The 16681-nt window shown below is 38.2% G+C and overlaps 1 protein-coding gene across 1 annotated transcript in view; it reads right to left on the bottom strand.

Annotated features, from left to right (window-relative positions):
* Positions 1-355: 355 nt before the first annotated feature.
* The window catches only part of fa2h.L (fatty acid 2-hydroxylase L homeolog), a 35907-nt gene continuing 19581 nt past the window's right edge, over positions 356-16681 (bottom strand). Inside the window, 6 exon segments of the mRNA NM_001089238.2 lie at positions 356-881; positions 1585-1837; positions 2197-2369; positions 4762-4868; positions 5471-5613; positions 10738-10830. Coding sequence (NP_001082707.1) covers positions 805-881; positions 1585-1837; positions 2197-2369; positions 4762-4868; positions 5471-5613; positions 10738-10830 — 846 coding nt within the window. The 3' untranslated portion in view covers positions 356-804.

The raw sequence follows: 16681 nt of genomic DNA, 5'->3' as shown, positions 1-16681 counted from the left end.
GGATTCAGTCTTAATGCAGCATCGAGATATGGTAAATCTTGAAAAATTCAACATTTTTTTTTACCTCTAAAAATTTGAATTTTCTTGTGAAAAAAACTAATTTTGAGATTTTAACATTGGGATTTTAATAAATAAATCCCTAGCCCCGTATGCAATAAAAGCCAGCAGGAGCAGTAACCCATAGCAAATAAAAAGATTTGCTTTTAAACAAGTGACCAGTAAATTCTACCATCTGATTCGTTGCTATGCACCTTTTCTTACATTATCCCCTTAGTGTTTTGCTATGGTGCATTCTGGCTATTTCATATCAAACTGTATCCTAGCGTCAAACATTGAATTATAACAACATGTCCGATTTCTTAAAAAAAGAAAATATTAGTTTATTTTTAGGCATTGATACACACTATGGATTTTACAATGTGCTGTTCACTTGACAGGGGAAGCCAGGGTTAAAGCTGAAGTCTGTCAGTGCGATTTTAAAGGAATACAATGTGTGTGTCTCCTTTGTCAAGGAGTCAGGGTCCATTTCAGCTATGGAAACACTTGCATTGAATTAGCTTAAGAAGAGGCCAAGCCCAGGCGTTCTTACATTTCTTACAAATCCCCTTCAATTTGTTTTTTCCTTAATAAATAATTATTTCCCGCTGACGTGCATCCCATGACACATGGGATCAATGGCAAAAGTTGGACATCTTTTATTTAAAAAAAAACAAAAAAAACACCTTCTCCTCCCCCTGTATGTACCATAGGCTGCAAGCCAGCAGGTGTTTTTCTGAATGTATAAAGCTAAAAGCATGGTACATTCTAGCTGTCTTTATCCTTATCTTCAGGAATAAGAGTGTTAAAGGGACGGTCCCACAAGGTGCTGGTAATGCCGAAACCTGGAGAAAAAAATACAAAACAGTCATAAATTGTAGATAAAAAGGGAAGAAAATCATGTAAAAAAGGGAACAATGAAAGAGCAGACTATTATCATTATTAGAATAATTGTGGCACTGACTCACACGCCTATGGCCACAATAGGCATGAAACGTGGTAGGCTATTCCTCATGTCCTAATATAGAATTTGAATTTTTGAGAGGCTCACATTACCTTTTTGTATTGCTTTTAGAGTTTGCATCTTCAGCAACTCTTTATGTTTCTCAACACTTGTAGGTCACACTTGTACAATACATTGGGGCCCTTCCTTATTAACGTGGGTGCTAATTTGCATCAGAAAAATAACTGGCAACAACCAACCAGTAAGCTTGGATCATAGTAGTGTACTATACTAATAGAAGGAGGTTTGCTACGGGTCAGTGCTTCAGTGCAAAATATACCTGTTAGTAAGCAAAGAGCTGTAAACTTTATTATTTTGACACAGCTTTCAAACCCTCTGCATGGTTGCGCCTGCTTTACATTTGATGGGCAAATTAAATTTTTTCCAAGTAATATGCAAGAACTGAAATCAAAGTAAATTAAATTGTACATGACACTACAAATATATATATCATGAAAAAAAACAACTGTATAAATTAATCAGAAAAACTGAGACAGAAAATGATCAATTGAATGGAAATACAAAGTCATCAGAAAACATCATACCAGACTTTTGATGCTCGAAGTGATGACGGACATGATATGACTTTAGCCAGGCCAGGTATGAGCCCTTGCTAGGACTGCCATAGTGCAAATAATAATGTGTCATGTCATATGCCACATATCCAAAAAGTCCTCCCACAAAGATAGACAGCCCTACTGGAATTGGGAAAATCAGCTGCACCAAGATATAGAGAGGAATAATCACAAAGGATGCTGGAACTGGAGGGAACACCAGACGGGAGCTGTCAAAGGGAGCCTGAAACATAATTATTATTATTACATCTTTTTAGGCCAATTCAGCTGCAAATAACTACTTTGTAAAATAAAAAAATCCCATATTTTCCTAGATAGGCTGTATTAATATTCCTTCTCCCACAATGAACAACCAACGTCTCTGTAAGTCACTTTATGGACCTCTAGTACATAGAACAGTGTCCGAATTCTTATATGCCCCATACTCATCACTGATTAAAAACGGATGCTATTTATACTACTAATGTTTGTATGTAAGCAAAGAAAAGTTGCTCTTAAAAAGAATTTTGAAGAATGCAAACACTAGTTGTATTGTGTGTCAAGACAAGATTAATTGTGCTACGTGTTGTGAAGCCACTTTACCTTATGATGCTGCCCATGCAACATGAAGTGCAGGGTGATGAGATAGTAGTTACTAGCAGGTGGGTTCATGTGGAAGACAAATCTGTGAATGGCATACTCCATAAGTGTCCAGATTAATACTCCAATAAGGAAAAGTGGAAAGAAGAAAAACACTGGCACAGGAACTGAATAATCTGCAAAAATTAAAATAGTTGTTACAATAGGCCCCATCATTTCCTTCTGGTTCTATGGCTCCTATGCGGGCTATCTTTTGTCCAGAACTGTGCAGGATATTTTTCGCCAAGTTTGGTTGTGTAAATGACCCCCATAGTCTCTAATGGGTGAAAAAATTTGTCACCTGTCAAAAAAAATGTTGTCATCCTTAGACTTCAATGCATTGCAAAAATTTTCACATTTTTGTGAATTGTTTGAAAGCCCTGTTAGGTGTCTGAGCTTGTGGATAGATCGGACATCTAGAATGTTACTGGTCACTAATGAGACCATTAATATACTTGCATTCAGGTAGTTCTATATGAACCAAATAATACTAGTACTGTGCAAGGTATTAGAAGATCTTCCATAATGCTGCTTTTCTTCCATTCATTTTCATATAGTAGTGTTATCATATGATGCAACACCCTGCTTAAAGGAACAGTTCAGTGTAAATAAATATAACCTGTGCAAAATAAAAAATGTTTCTAATTTAGTTAGTGAAAAATGTAATGTATAAAGGCTGGAGTGACTGGACGTGTAATATAACAGCACAGAACACAACTTCCTGCTTTTCAGCTCTCTAACTCTGAGTTAGTCAGCGACTCGAAGGAGGGCCACATGGGACATAACTGTTCAGTGAATTGATCCTCAGCATTCAGCTCAGATTCAAAAGCAACAGTTATAACCCATGTGCCCCCCCCTCAAGTCTCTGTACCTTTATACATTACATTTTTGGCTAACTAACTATATTAGAAAAACATTTTTCTTGTAGCGTTACAAGATTAGCGGGCCCCCCATCAAAGAGAAACTTTAGAGGGGCCCAGTGAGCAAAAATGTATGAAGGGGTCTGGAGCTGCTCCTGTCCTCAACACAACCCCCCGTGCCACATTAGTGTAATTATTGTTTTTAAATACCTTAGGGCAGTGACAAATTGCTATTTGTTGCCTGCGTTTTGTTACAGCTACAAAACACCTAAAAATATTGTGCCACAGAGAATACTAACACTTCTATCACATTATTGCACGAAAAATGCCTTCTCATGCACTTGAGTGTTAGCAGAGACAATTCTCAGTATTATTTATGGCAGAGTATTTTCTAGCACTGTGTGTCCTTGGCCTTACATGTTAAAGGGGAACTCCACAAAAACATTTTACTTTTGAAAAAGTAAACATAATTTCATGCAACTTTGCAATATGCATCAATTTAAAAATATGTAGACTTTTCATGATTTTAATGGTTTCTGACAGTTCCCTAAGCCTAGCCCCCTGCTCTTCTGCTGACTACTCTCTGACTACTTTGCTGAGCTGGCTGACTACTGTTACTTTGTATCAACAGCCAGCTGTCCTCAGCCTGCATCCTCCTAACCCAACAATTCCCTGCACAGGTGAATTCAATATGGAGCCGAACATCACAGTGCAATGCATTGTGGATAATGTAGTTCCTGCATGCTGTCTGTAAACTGTGGAGAAGTTGTTACAATTTGTAACATCAGTGTTTAGTCCCTCATTCCCTGCCAGGATTTCAAATGATAGAAGAGAAGAACTGTTAACCAGTTGGATCTCAGCATAGAAAATGGAATTTATTCATACTTTTTAAAGAAACAGGTAACTGTGATTGATATATTAGGGGTTTCTGTGTTATGTGGACCTCTTTATCAAATTTTGGTTTGGAAGCCGGAGTTCCCCTTTAATTATATGATGAGCATGGGTTTGTCGTTGGCAGGTGAGGCTGTTAAAGTCATGCAATCTCATCCAGAGGGAGGGGCTGTAAGGTGCAGTCAATGGACTTGTACCAGGTACCACTGTCTATTTACTTCCTGTAGCTGTGGGAGTGGGAAGCATTAGTCATACCTGTGTGCCCCAGTGTTATACAGATAAGAAATGCCCCAAATGTTCCAGATCACTCTTTCTATGACTAAATATTGATAATTGTGATCAATTCACTTTATTGCATTCTAAATTGTATTAACCCTTGCAATAACCCAGTGAGATTTTTGTTTAACATTTTACATTTTTTTTAAAAATATACCACATACTGCACTGACTCAATTTCCCACTGGTGATGTCCACTTCAATCAGTATACATTTTTCACATAAGTGCATATCTAGCACAAATCTGCTAGTTAAATGTTTGCCATATGATTATATTATTAATTAGTATAATTTGCATGATGTATAAATTTTTATAATTGCCCCCCCTATTTTATAGGTCAAAGCAATCCAACTGGAGGCTAATAGGGATTAACATGGCCCCTACTTGTCCAAAGGTTCCACAGTCTTTCTGTAAAACATCATTATTTTATTTCATGTGCCGACCCCTAGTCCTGGCCCTGAATCTGAACCCATACAAGTAGATATTGGCTTTGCTAAGTACCTTTGGTGAATGAAGAGAAGATCCTTGTGTTTCCTTGAGCCAATTCTGTGAGACAGTACCAAGATAAATAAAGAACCACAGGGACCCATACAGACAAAACAATGTACCTGCATAGGGGGAAAACAGAGTTATAAGGTGTTACACAGACTTCTAAACCCCAATTTATTACACCAGTGGTACATTTTATCCAATTATTTACTTAATTACCCTTAGTAAATAGTGGGCAACATTCTAGATTACTAGATTATATTCTAGATTACTAGTGGTGTGTGTGGACAAAAAAAGACATTTGTAAAGGCATGAGCTCTTTTATTGCTATCCTGTGTTAACTTATATGTGTCTGATTATACGGGGTGTTATGATATAATACATGACCATTATCAGCAAACAATTTTCAGACCATTAATATATATTTGGCAAAATGATGCACTGGTATCCAAGTCAGTTGGTGAAGTGATAAACTATCACTGATCATTATTCCTGTTTAAGATAAACAGAATGGATGTTCACTCAAGGCAGAATGTGTCTGCCAATGTAAGCCTAAAAAGACATTTCTAAGATTGTTTGTGTCACTGTGACTTTAAACCAAAATCTTATATGGGGCAAGGACTCCTAGTGTCTATGTACAGCAGGGATATACAGTAAATAATGATATTGTAAGTAATTGCCCAGTAATTAAAATAGATGAGCACCGAAATGACAATATTACCAAGCTGTTTTGGAACATGACTCCACAAAGTCCGAGTGGAATAGTCGGATAGGACGGTTAATCGGCTGATGTACCCACTCATCATACTTCTCCCGTAGGTGGCCCACTTGCCAGAGTAAAGGCTTCTCCCAGTCCACCAAATCCTGAAAAGTGCAAATAAAACTGACTTCTGAGTTTTAGCAAAATAAAGCAGTTTTTCTGCTAATGCACCCCTTCCACATTTGGTCAGAGTCCCCAATTGCTTAGAACTAGGTTACAGATATTTCCATAGTTCCAATAGAAAAGTGTTCTCTAAAAAATCACCATAATTAACCTAGGCTTTTGTGAGTCTCTGGGAATGGGAGAGAGTGCATTAGCACAGTCCTACTGTCTGCTTATCTTGCTCTGAATCTGGAGCAATAAATCTAAGTCACACAGAAACAGTGATTAATTAAAACTTGCACTGTCAAGTTTCATTTGTGTAGCACAAAAAAATTGAAATAATTCAATAGCAGTGGTTTCTGGGGCAGACCAACAAGAGAAGTTTTTGGAATATATGGACACAAATCCTCCTGGTATTGTGTATAAGTTGGGCCTCAGGCAGCTGATCAAAGGGAATACTAATTTTCAGGAATAATGCACAGCTAATTTATACCAACTTTAGGATTTTAATACATACGGTAGCTTTAGCATTTTTGCTTTTCCATTACAGGCTAGGACCGGTTTACATAATTAAATCCAGTTGTATATTATTCTTTACAGATCCTATTGCACTTCCCCAAAAGTTCTGCTGCCCAAGGTCCAAGAATTAGTATCTCTAAAGATGCCAGATAAGAGCTCCTATACACAGCATTTAGAGGAAGATGAAAGCAAACCTTTAATAATAGCTGTGCAAGAAGAAGGGTGGCATGCTCCTGTGCATTAATCATACACCTCAGGTCAGTCTTTATCTGAATATGCAGTATGTTTCACAACAGTGTCAATGCGTGATCAATTTCCTCACATTCTTTGTTTCACTAGGCTACATGCCTGGAAGTTTGTTCTAAGGTTAATATCATAGTGAGGTTTTGTCATCAGAGGGAAGACAGAAGGTCAAACTGCTGTCACCTATTGCCATTGTCTACTATTAATTTATGTGAAATGCTGTGCCTAATACACAAATAAGGGCAGAGACACACACAAAGATTTGGGGAGATTTTAGTCGCCCGACAAATCGCTTCTTCTTTGGGTGACTAATCACCCAAAAAGCCTTCCTGCCAGCTAGAATCTAAATCGCCAGCGGGATGGCACTCAGAGAGCTTAGTTTTCCGAAGTCCCCCGACGTTTCCTCGTGAGGCAACCTCAGAAAACTAAGCGCTCCAAGTGCCATCCCGCCGGCAATTTAGATTGTAGCCGGCGGGAAGGCTTTTTGGGGGAGATTAGTCGCCCGAAGAAGAAGTGAATCTTTTCGTGTGTCTCTGCTCTAACAGGCAGGTCTCCATTCATAATATTTTTAAGGAGAGGTCCGCCAGTCTCCACTACATAATAGTCATGTACAGTATTTCCCACAGATCAGCATATATTAACCTTTTTTTCAGAAGACCCAACTTGTCATATAATTCACATCAGTTTTACAAACCCTAACAACTATTTTCTGTTGTGTGAGGAAGACTCACAGTAAAAATGCACTGCCAAAGGCAACACATCTCCTCAAAATGCTTTCCCACAGGCAATAATGTAAATCTCTGATGGGAAAACATGCGCTTCACTTCATTTTCCAAAGTCACCTGAAGTTTCCTCGCAAGGCAAGGCTGCGCAATATGTTGGCGCTGTATAAATACATGTTAATAATAAAGGCAACTTCAGGAAGCCAAAGTGTTTTTCGGGAGATATGTTGTCCGCGGTACCTCATTTAACTGTAGGTGACAAATCTCCCCATGTGCCATTGCCCTAAACATGCAATTGATAAGGAAGGCAATGGCAACAGCAACCTAGGCAACAGTAAAACTTCAGGTGAGTCAGATACATCTACATTGATTCTAGAGGGAGTAGGCAAAGTAATTGTACAAAACCTCCATAGAAACAAATACAAAGGGAAAATATTAAATACAGTGGCACTCATAAGCTGTTTTAAAAATAGGAATAAGTTCAGCAACCCTTGCTAAAAAATCAACATGATTATGATCTGATAAGCTCAAAGGGATAGTTCACCTTTAAGTCAACTATTAGACCAATGCCACACGGGGGGGGGGGGGGCTGATCTCTGAGAATCAGCCCTAATACTGACATTAGCTTTCTGCTTTGCCTGTAACTGGAACCATTGTGTTGGATGCAGACACACATGGTGGATTTGGGCACCAAAACACTAGCATTTGCTTTTCTGCAGCCAGAGATCAGCCCCCACGGATGGCATTAGCCCAAGGAAGTATTAGAAGGTCTTATTCTTAGCCGCCTGGTAGTCTACATACAATTAACCATTGGATTGAGCTAAAAATATCTCAGAAACAGGCCTGGACTGGGAGTCAAAATAGGCCCTGCCATTCCAAGTACACAGAGGTCCAAACAACCCATTTACCAGCCCAAGCATCCCCCTACCAGCCCACTATATGGTTCACCTTAAGTTAACTTTTAGCATGTTACAGAATGTCCAATTCCAGGCAACTTTTCAATTGGTTTTCAGTATTTAAATTTTACAGTTTAATTACTTGCCTTTTTCTTCTGACCCTTTCCAGTTTTCAAATAAAAAAACAAATGCTCTGTAAGGCTAGAAATGTACAGTTATTGTTACTTTTCATAATTCATCTTTCTATCCAGGCCTCTCCTATTACAGTCTCTTTTTTTAATCAAGGCAAGGTTGCTAGGGTAATTTGTACCGGATTGCTGAAATTGCAAACTGGAAAGCTGCTGAATAAAAAGCTAAATCATTTAAAAACCACAAATAAAAACCAATTGAAAAGTGTCTCAGAATATCACTCTCTACACCGTACTAATATTTAAGCTGTCAATTCAGCAGTTTATTTTCTCCAATGGTCTATGCAATGTATGCAGAGTTCTACTTTCCTTCTCCTGAATAGAACACTGCAAACACAGCCAGTACTTTATTCATGTCCTCCTTCTGGAGCACAAGAACCTGTCCGTGTGGGTGTCCACCGACAGGGCAGGGTGCAAAGTGCATAAAACATTGTGGCACACGTGTGTTTTTTGCACTTTGCACCCTGCCCTGTAGGAGAATGTGGGAAAGCCCTGTAGTGTCTCTGCTCCACTCAAACCTTTAAAAGGATACTGTCATGGTAAAAAAAAATTATTTCAAAATGAATCAGTTAATAGTGTTGCGCCAGCAGAATTCTGCACTGAAATCCATTTCTCAAAAGAGCAAACAGGTTTTTTTATATTCAGTTTTGAAATCTGACATGGGGCTAGACATATTGTCAATTTCCCAGCTGCCCCAATTCATGTGACTTGTGCTCTGATAAACTTCAATCACTCTTTACTGCTGTACTGCAAGTTGGAGTGATATCACCCCCTCCCTTTCCTCCCCCACCCCCCAGCAGCCAAACAAAAGAACAATGGGAAGGTAACCAGATAACTGCTCCCTAACACAAGATAACAGCTGCCTGGTAGATCTAAGAACAGCACTCAGTAGTAAAAACCCATGTCCCACTGAGACACATTCAGTTACATTGAGAAGGAAAAACAGCAGCCCGCCAGAAAGCATTTCTCTCCTAACGTGCAGGCACAAGTCACATGACCAGGGGCAGCTGGGAAATTGACAAAATGTCTAGCCCCATGTCAGATTTCAAAATTGAATATAAAAAAATCTGTTTGCTCTTTTGAGAAATGGATTACAGTGCAGAATTCTTCTGGAGCAGCACTATTAACTGATTCATTTTGAAAAAAATTATTTTCCCCATGACAGTATCCTTTTAAAGAAAAAAAAGTATCTCTACAGTCAATTCCTTCTCAGCTGCCACTAACAATACCACTATTTCAGGAGTATACATTATTAATAAACAAAACCACACAGCACTATCATAACATCTCTGTGGAGTCATTTTCGAGCACAAGGACCTGTGTCTGTGGGCCTTCACCCACACAGCAGGGTGCAAAGTGCAACTTCCCAGTGAGTGATCATGATCCCAGAAAGTGTTAACTGCACTAGCTCCATTGTGACCTTTAAAGGGATCCTGTCATCGGAAAACATGTTTTTTTCAAAACGCACCAGTTAATAGTGCTACTCCAGCAGAATTCTGCACTGAAATCCATTTCTCAAAAGAGCAAACAGATTTTTTTTATATTCAATTTTGAAATCTGACATGGGGCTCGACATTTTGTCAATTTTCCATCTGCCCCTGGTCATGTGACTTGTGCCTGCACTTTAGGAGAGAAATGCTTTCTGGCAGGCTGCTGTTTTTCCTTCTCAATGTAACTGAATGTGTCTCAGTGGGACATGGGTTTTTACTATTGAGTGTTGTTCTTAGATCTACCAGGCAGCTGTTATCTTGTGTAAATCTGGCCATAGATGTTGAGATTTTTAAAAGATCAGATCCTCATCGTGAGACCACGATTTTCTCGGAACGATCGTACGATTGTACGAATTTACCATCAACTAAAAAGACCAATTTGCCAGGAAAACAAAGGGGAGCTGCCTGCTTGGCCCTGCAAACATAGATAAATTGCACTGGGACCGACAGATTTTTTGACCTGGGCGATCAATTTCCTGACAGATGTCAGCCGAAAAATCGTAAGATGTACGATCATTCGAATCCCACTAACCGCACAACAATTTCGAAGGATTGGTCGGACTTCTCTAAAATCGGTCATTCGGCAGGAAGAATCATCGCATCTAAGGGGAGCTTTAGGAAGCAGTTATCTGGTTACCTTCTCATTGTTCTTTTGTTTGGCTGCTGGGGGGGGAGGGAGGGGGGTGATATCATTCCAACTTGCAGTACAGCAGTAAAGAGTGATTGAAGTTTATCACAGCACAAGTCACATGACTTGGGCAGCTGGGAAATTGACAAAATGTCTAGCCCCATGTCAGATTTCAAAACTGAATATAAAAAAATCTGTTTGCTCTTCTGAGAAATGGATTTCAGTGCAGAATTCTGCTGGAGCAGCACTATTAACTGATTCATTTTGAAAACATTTTTTTTCCATGACAGTATCCCTTTAAAGATATAAAGTTGCTCTCCACTGAAACCACTTTTCCCCTGCTCAGTATCCACACACAGGAGTATACTGTCCATTCATTTACCAATTAATGTGTCTGCAGAAGATTTTTGCTATAGAATAACCACATGGAATTGACATACCGTCTCTGGGCTGAAAGTTTTAAACTGAATTCCAGTAGAAACATCTTTATGGTCTGTGGCTGAGCTGTATTGTTGTGCTTTCTCTTTCAAGTTCTGTAAAAAAAAAAAAAAAAAAAACAAGGAAATGTTGATGCGAACTGCATTTTATCTTTTTAGGGCAAGTAAATATTAGGTGTATATATATATTACTATTAATATTATACTATTAACTGGCACTCACCACCAATCCATCAAGTCCCGGGTGCTCTTCAAAAAGAGCATGTATAAATGTAATTAGGAGCACTCATGGGTATCGTGAAATATAAGTTTTATTGGAGTTTTACAGACTACCCCACATCAACGCGTTTTGGTTCTCTCTGAACCGTCGTCAGGATGTCTCAGAGAGAACCGAAACGCGTTGATGTGGGGTAGTCTGTAAAACTCCAATAAAACTTATATTTCAACATACCCATGAGTGCTCCTTATTACATATATATATATATATATATATATATATATATATATATATATATAATTCTTAATGAATCAGATGCAATTTGAGTGTAGGACTGGCCAGATATGGGATGACTTTGACGTAGTTGGCCAGCTTGAATATATAGCAAAATAAGGATAAACAATCCCTGTTTTGTTTAAAGGGTAAGGCATTTTTCAGTAGCAGTATGCACAAAATGTCTCAATGTCTTAAATATATTGATAATGGGTTGAGTGCAGAGGACTTTTTTGTCTATATGTATTTTGTGGTCACAGCCTCATTGCACCCCCGCCTTATGGTTTTAAAAATTAGTGGTGAGCACAACCACTTGTTTGTTATAGTTTATATAGGAGAGTAGTGACCAGCTCCATGTTGTAGCCCCCACCCTTCCCAGCTATAGTCAGGTGATCCCACTGGTGGCTAATAAAAGGGCAACCAAGTTTGGGAGTTTTATGTTGAAAGCAGCAATTTTGTTGCAGGTAAAACTTAGTCCCTTGAAACGTCTGTGCCCGACGTTTCGGTCCCTGTTGGGACCTTTTTCCTTGAAAAAGGTCCCAACAGGGACCGAAACGTCGGGCACACACACGATGCATTAATAAAGTAATTGGCTTTTATAACAGGGAGTGCTGGTCTCAGAATAATTGGTATATATATATATATATATATATATATATATATATATATATATATATATATATATATAATATGAATAGTCCCAGTGCTCTGTTTTGGAAAGCAGTGACCTGCATATTGACCCTTAAATACAGTACTGATTGTTATTTAGCAGGCAGGTAGGTGGGGTGTGGAATGTAATCATCCAACCTAACTGCCTTAACTTGAAAGTCTTTCAAAAATGTAAAACTTAAGTAGAAAGTGACATGAGGCAATTTGACAAATTTACCCCACAGGTTAATGGGAGTGTTTTTTTTCCCCAAAATTCTGAAAAAATTCTTATATAGTGCAGAGTGCAATTGAGGACCCTTCTCGTCCCTGTAGGAGCAAAAAAGGTGAATATGGGAGCTGAAGAAGGCTAAATGTCTTTTTTCCTTACTTGGAAACTACTACCAGACCCACAGCAGCTATACCATATCATAGCTCCTACCCTAAAAATATAAATGTCATCAAAAACCAGAAGTGATTAAATTGAGGCCAAACATGGGGGAGACGGGAGGCAATGAAGCACAGAAGCCTATTTTAGTAGCACAAGTGCAAAATGCTTTACCAGACTCAACCTCCAGGTCCACTAACCCACACTTACACTAAACTTACTGTATCTGCTGTTTCCAACCCACTGCAGAACACCAACCAAGCCTCTTGCATGCATGTTTCTATAGTGCTGTGTAGTGTAATGAGATCAATTTGCTTCTCATGTATCTGCATTATAGGCCTTTTAGTGCTGCATGTTTGATTGGTTTTATAGTTTCTTTATTTGCTTTCTCTTGTTGAATTCATATTATTCTTGCCAATATAACAAAGTTGTTATGATCTTGGTCTGTTCGTTTACTTTTCCATTCCATTCCATTCTGTGGGTGTAGCAGAATATATTTGTTTCTCAGAGGAACCAATTTGGCCCTTTGGTGGTGTTTTTTTCCAAAGAAGAAGCCCATGATTCAAATTAAATAATTTATTTAAATAATAACCAGGCAAACAAAGCAATTTTACACACTGGATGTGGAAATGACTTTTATCTGGGATGAATAAGAAGAAACATTTCAGGGGTTTTTTCCAACCCTTTATACAAGTCGAAATGTACAGACTTTATATTATTTTGCTTACTGACTACTGCTTGACTTCTGAACATTTGCTACTAACGCTCACTGTGAAAACAATGACATTTTCGACATTCTGCAATCTATAGCATTTATTCACTGACCAGCTACATCAGCATCTTTCGAATGTGTGAAATTCCCTCACCCACTATCTCCCACTCTACAAAAAAAAAAAGGAACTTCACAAGTGACCACGCTGAAGTCACAGGCAAAAAGTTATGATTCAGCCATGAAATTCTAAATCATATTCATGACTACATTTCACAGCATGTGGGTACATCAAGTTTGTGCATAAGTTGCTGGCACAAAATATTCCATCCATAAAGCTGTAAACTTTTGTTTTTGCAAAAAAAATCTATGGTTAGCTATTTTATTTATAGAACTTATTCTGTAAACATGCTTACTAATGTTTGATTCTTCTATTCATTTTATCTCCCCCAAGTTTCTATAAAGCTGGCCATACAAAAGTACATAATAATTGCCAACGCTGCCCCTCCAGACCAAGTCAGCAGCTTATCATGCCCATGTATGATACCCTTTTTGATACTGAAAAGTGTCAGCTATTGATCAGGCAGGTTTTAAAATCCATTCAGGTGAGGATTGCATTGACTCATTAATATGGTCCTCTCCAGACAGGGCTTTTTAGGCTTATATTATGAGTTTATAGGCGGCCCCAAAATTTCATCGAGGCCCACATAACACAGAAACTCCTAATATACCCATCACAGTTACCTGTTTCTTCATAAAGTATGAATAAATGCCATTTTCTATGCTGCAATCCTGCTGGTTAACAGTTCTTCTCTTTCTGCATCATTTGAAATCCTGGCAGGGAAGCAGGGACTAAACACTGATGTTATAAATTGTAACAACTTCTCCGCAGCTTACAGACAGCATGCAGGAACTACATAACCCACAATGCATTGCACTGTGATGTTCTGTTCCTTATTGAAATCACATGTGCCGAGAATTGTGGGGTTTGGAGGATGCAGGCTGAGGACAGCTGGTAGTTGATACAAAGTAACAGTAGTCAGACAGCTCAGCAAAGTAGTCAGACAGATCAGCAGGATAGCAGGGGGCTAGGCTTAGGGAACTGTCAGAAACCATTAAAGATCATGAAAAGTCTGCATATTTCTTAATTGATGTATATTGCAAAGTTGCTTGAAATTATGTTAACTTTTCAAAAAGTATTCCCCTTTAATGACAACAACACTACATGGCAGTTTTCAAATGAAATAATAAGAAGAACAGAATGTTTTTTTTACTCTGCAAATAAGATGTAAACCCAAAAATAACATTTTGCTAACATTTGAAATTGTCATATTAGCTGCTTTCCTATAAACAATCATTACACATTTTCTATGGTTTTAAAGAAGACATTTTGTGTAAAAAAATAAGACTGTACCAGTGTGTTATACACATTTAGATAAAGAAGAACTGTGGTTAAAAAAGTAGTGTTTCAGGCTGGTTTATTGAATATATCTGCAAAACCCCAAATAATCCCTCCATTCTCTTCCACTTCCTGCTCTAATCAGCAGCTAGCAGGACCTGATAGGGAGCTGAAACCTGTCTTTGCTTGTGTGACTGCGGGGCTGTGATTGGCTGTCCCCCTCCTACTGTGCTTCTGGCAGGGACCATTAGGACACACCCACCCCTCATTTGAAACAGGGACCAGTTAACATCTATAAGGAACTCCAATAAAGGGGCTATTTTTAAAGATAATATTAATTTTTAACTCCAAGTAAAAGCAACACCATATGTTACTCATAATTGCCAAGAAAATTAGGTTTTTTTCATTTATCCTATATGTCTTCTTATTTGTAATTGCTACTGAAAGCAGCATCTGCCTATCTTTGCACTGCTATGGTCTGACTTTTGAAACAAACTGATTAAAAGGCCAGTAAAGAAGAACCAGCAGTGCAGAAAGGGACAGACAAAGGCTGCATTCAGTTGCAACTGCATTTACAAATACTTTCAAAACTACAGAACATTTTTTTGCATATTGAATATTGCTTAGAACAGAGGTCCCCAACCTTTTTCACCCGTGAGCAACATTCAGATGAATAAAAAGTTGGGGAGCAACACAAGCATGAAAAATGTTCCTGGAGGTGCCAAATGAGGGCTGTGATAGGAGGCTGTGTTTGACAGTACACCTGCTTTTTAAACAAGAAAAACTTGCCTCCAAGCCAGGAATTAAAATATACAGTATCAAAATGGAGTGCTGTTTCCAGTATTACCTGTTTGGTATCAGGTGCCTCTAGGTATCTAGTAAGCAACATGTTGCTCAAGAGCTACTAGTTGGGGATCACTGGCTTAAAACTACATTTTCCTTTATAAGGCAAAATTATATTTTTTGGTTTACATCCCGATGAAGAAACATAATACAAGAAAAAAACATTCTTGTGAAGAGCCCCATCAGCATTGACAGTTTAAAGTTTAAACATTTGTATTCATGCTTCAAGCTGTTTTTAGAATACATGCAGAATGTGATAAAAAACAAATAAGCCAAATAAAGAATGAAGACTTCAAATAAGTGGCAGAAGAATTCCTTCTATTCTTAATAAAAGTTACAGTCATCTAGAAATGGCCTCCTTCCAGCCTACACTACACAGCCGTTCCTGCTAAAAGGAGACGTATTTTGATGTCCTTGCGGCCCTTGTACCAGGCACTGATGAGCACTTCTTATTTGCTCAGAAATCAATTTTTAACTATCTTCTAACAGAGGCCCCGTGGTAAGGCCTGAATGGCCGACTAGCATTTAAAGGACAATTTTAAAGTCATTTCAGTTTTTACAGAATAACATTAAATTAAGTCTGAATTCAGGGCTTAAATACTGGTCTCTAATTTCCTCTATAAACAAAAACACATTAACCATGTTTTGATTCATGCCAGTAATGTTGTGTTACATTGGGTTCCACACTGAAGGCCAGTTAGGGTTGAACTGGGGAGAATGCATGTCCATTCACCAATATACTCCTGGAAGCTCAGCTTGTAGGTGAACCAGGGTGAGATCTGTGTTCAGCCCTATAGAGTAATATATATATATATATATTAATATATATATCAATTCATTGAAAATACCGCACTCACAGGACTTTTTTATAATTTATTACACTTAATTAACTGACGTTTTGGCTGTAACAACAGCCTTTTTCAAAGTGTTGAATCACCATACAGTGCCCAGGCACTGTGATAAATTATAAAAAAAAAATTAAGTCTTGTGAGTGCGGTGGGTAAATCACAAATAGTAACAATGTGCAAATAGAAACATTCTACTCTGTTCTATCTAGTAGATGCGGGACTGATCAGGTTTGATTAGGAAAAGCAGCACAAACATACCCGTGTAGCAGGATTTTAAGCATATCTCTGTATATATCACTGTATAAATAGCCTGCAAGTCTCCTGCAGCTCTTTTGAAGCTGTTGCTGATATCAGTTTATTTATAAAGATATGAACAATGTCATTTGGCAGAAATCCTCTCAGAGGACAGAGAGGTAGGTAGAGTGTTGGCTAAAATGTAAACAAAAATATGAACAATATATAAACACTAGTTTTAGTACATACTACTTACTAGACTTACATATAAATAAGGTAATAAAACACTGTCCTTCCTACCAGATGTAAATGTTTTGGCCATGGTTCATGCCTGTGTATGCTCACCTTAAATAATAGACTGAGCACACTGTATGCCACAATCCAATGCATT

The sequence above is a fragment of the Xenopus laevis genome, chromosome 4L, assembly GCF_017654675.1.
Source record: "Xenopus laevis strain J_2021 chromosome 4L, Xenopus_laevis_v10.1, whole genome shotgun sequence".
In the NCBI taxonomy this organism is placed as follows: domain Eukaryota; kingdom Metazoa; phylum Chordata; class Amphibia; order Anura; family Pipidae; genus Xenopus; species Xenopus laevis.
Note: the sequence above shows the minus strand (reverse complement) of the source record. Positions and strands in the feature narration are given on the sequence as shown.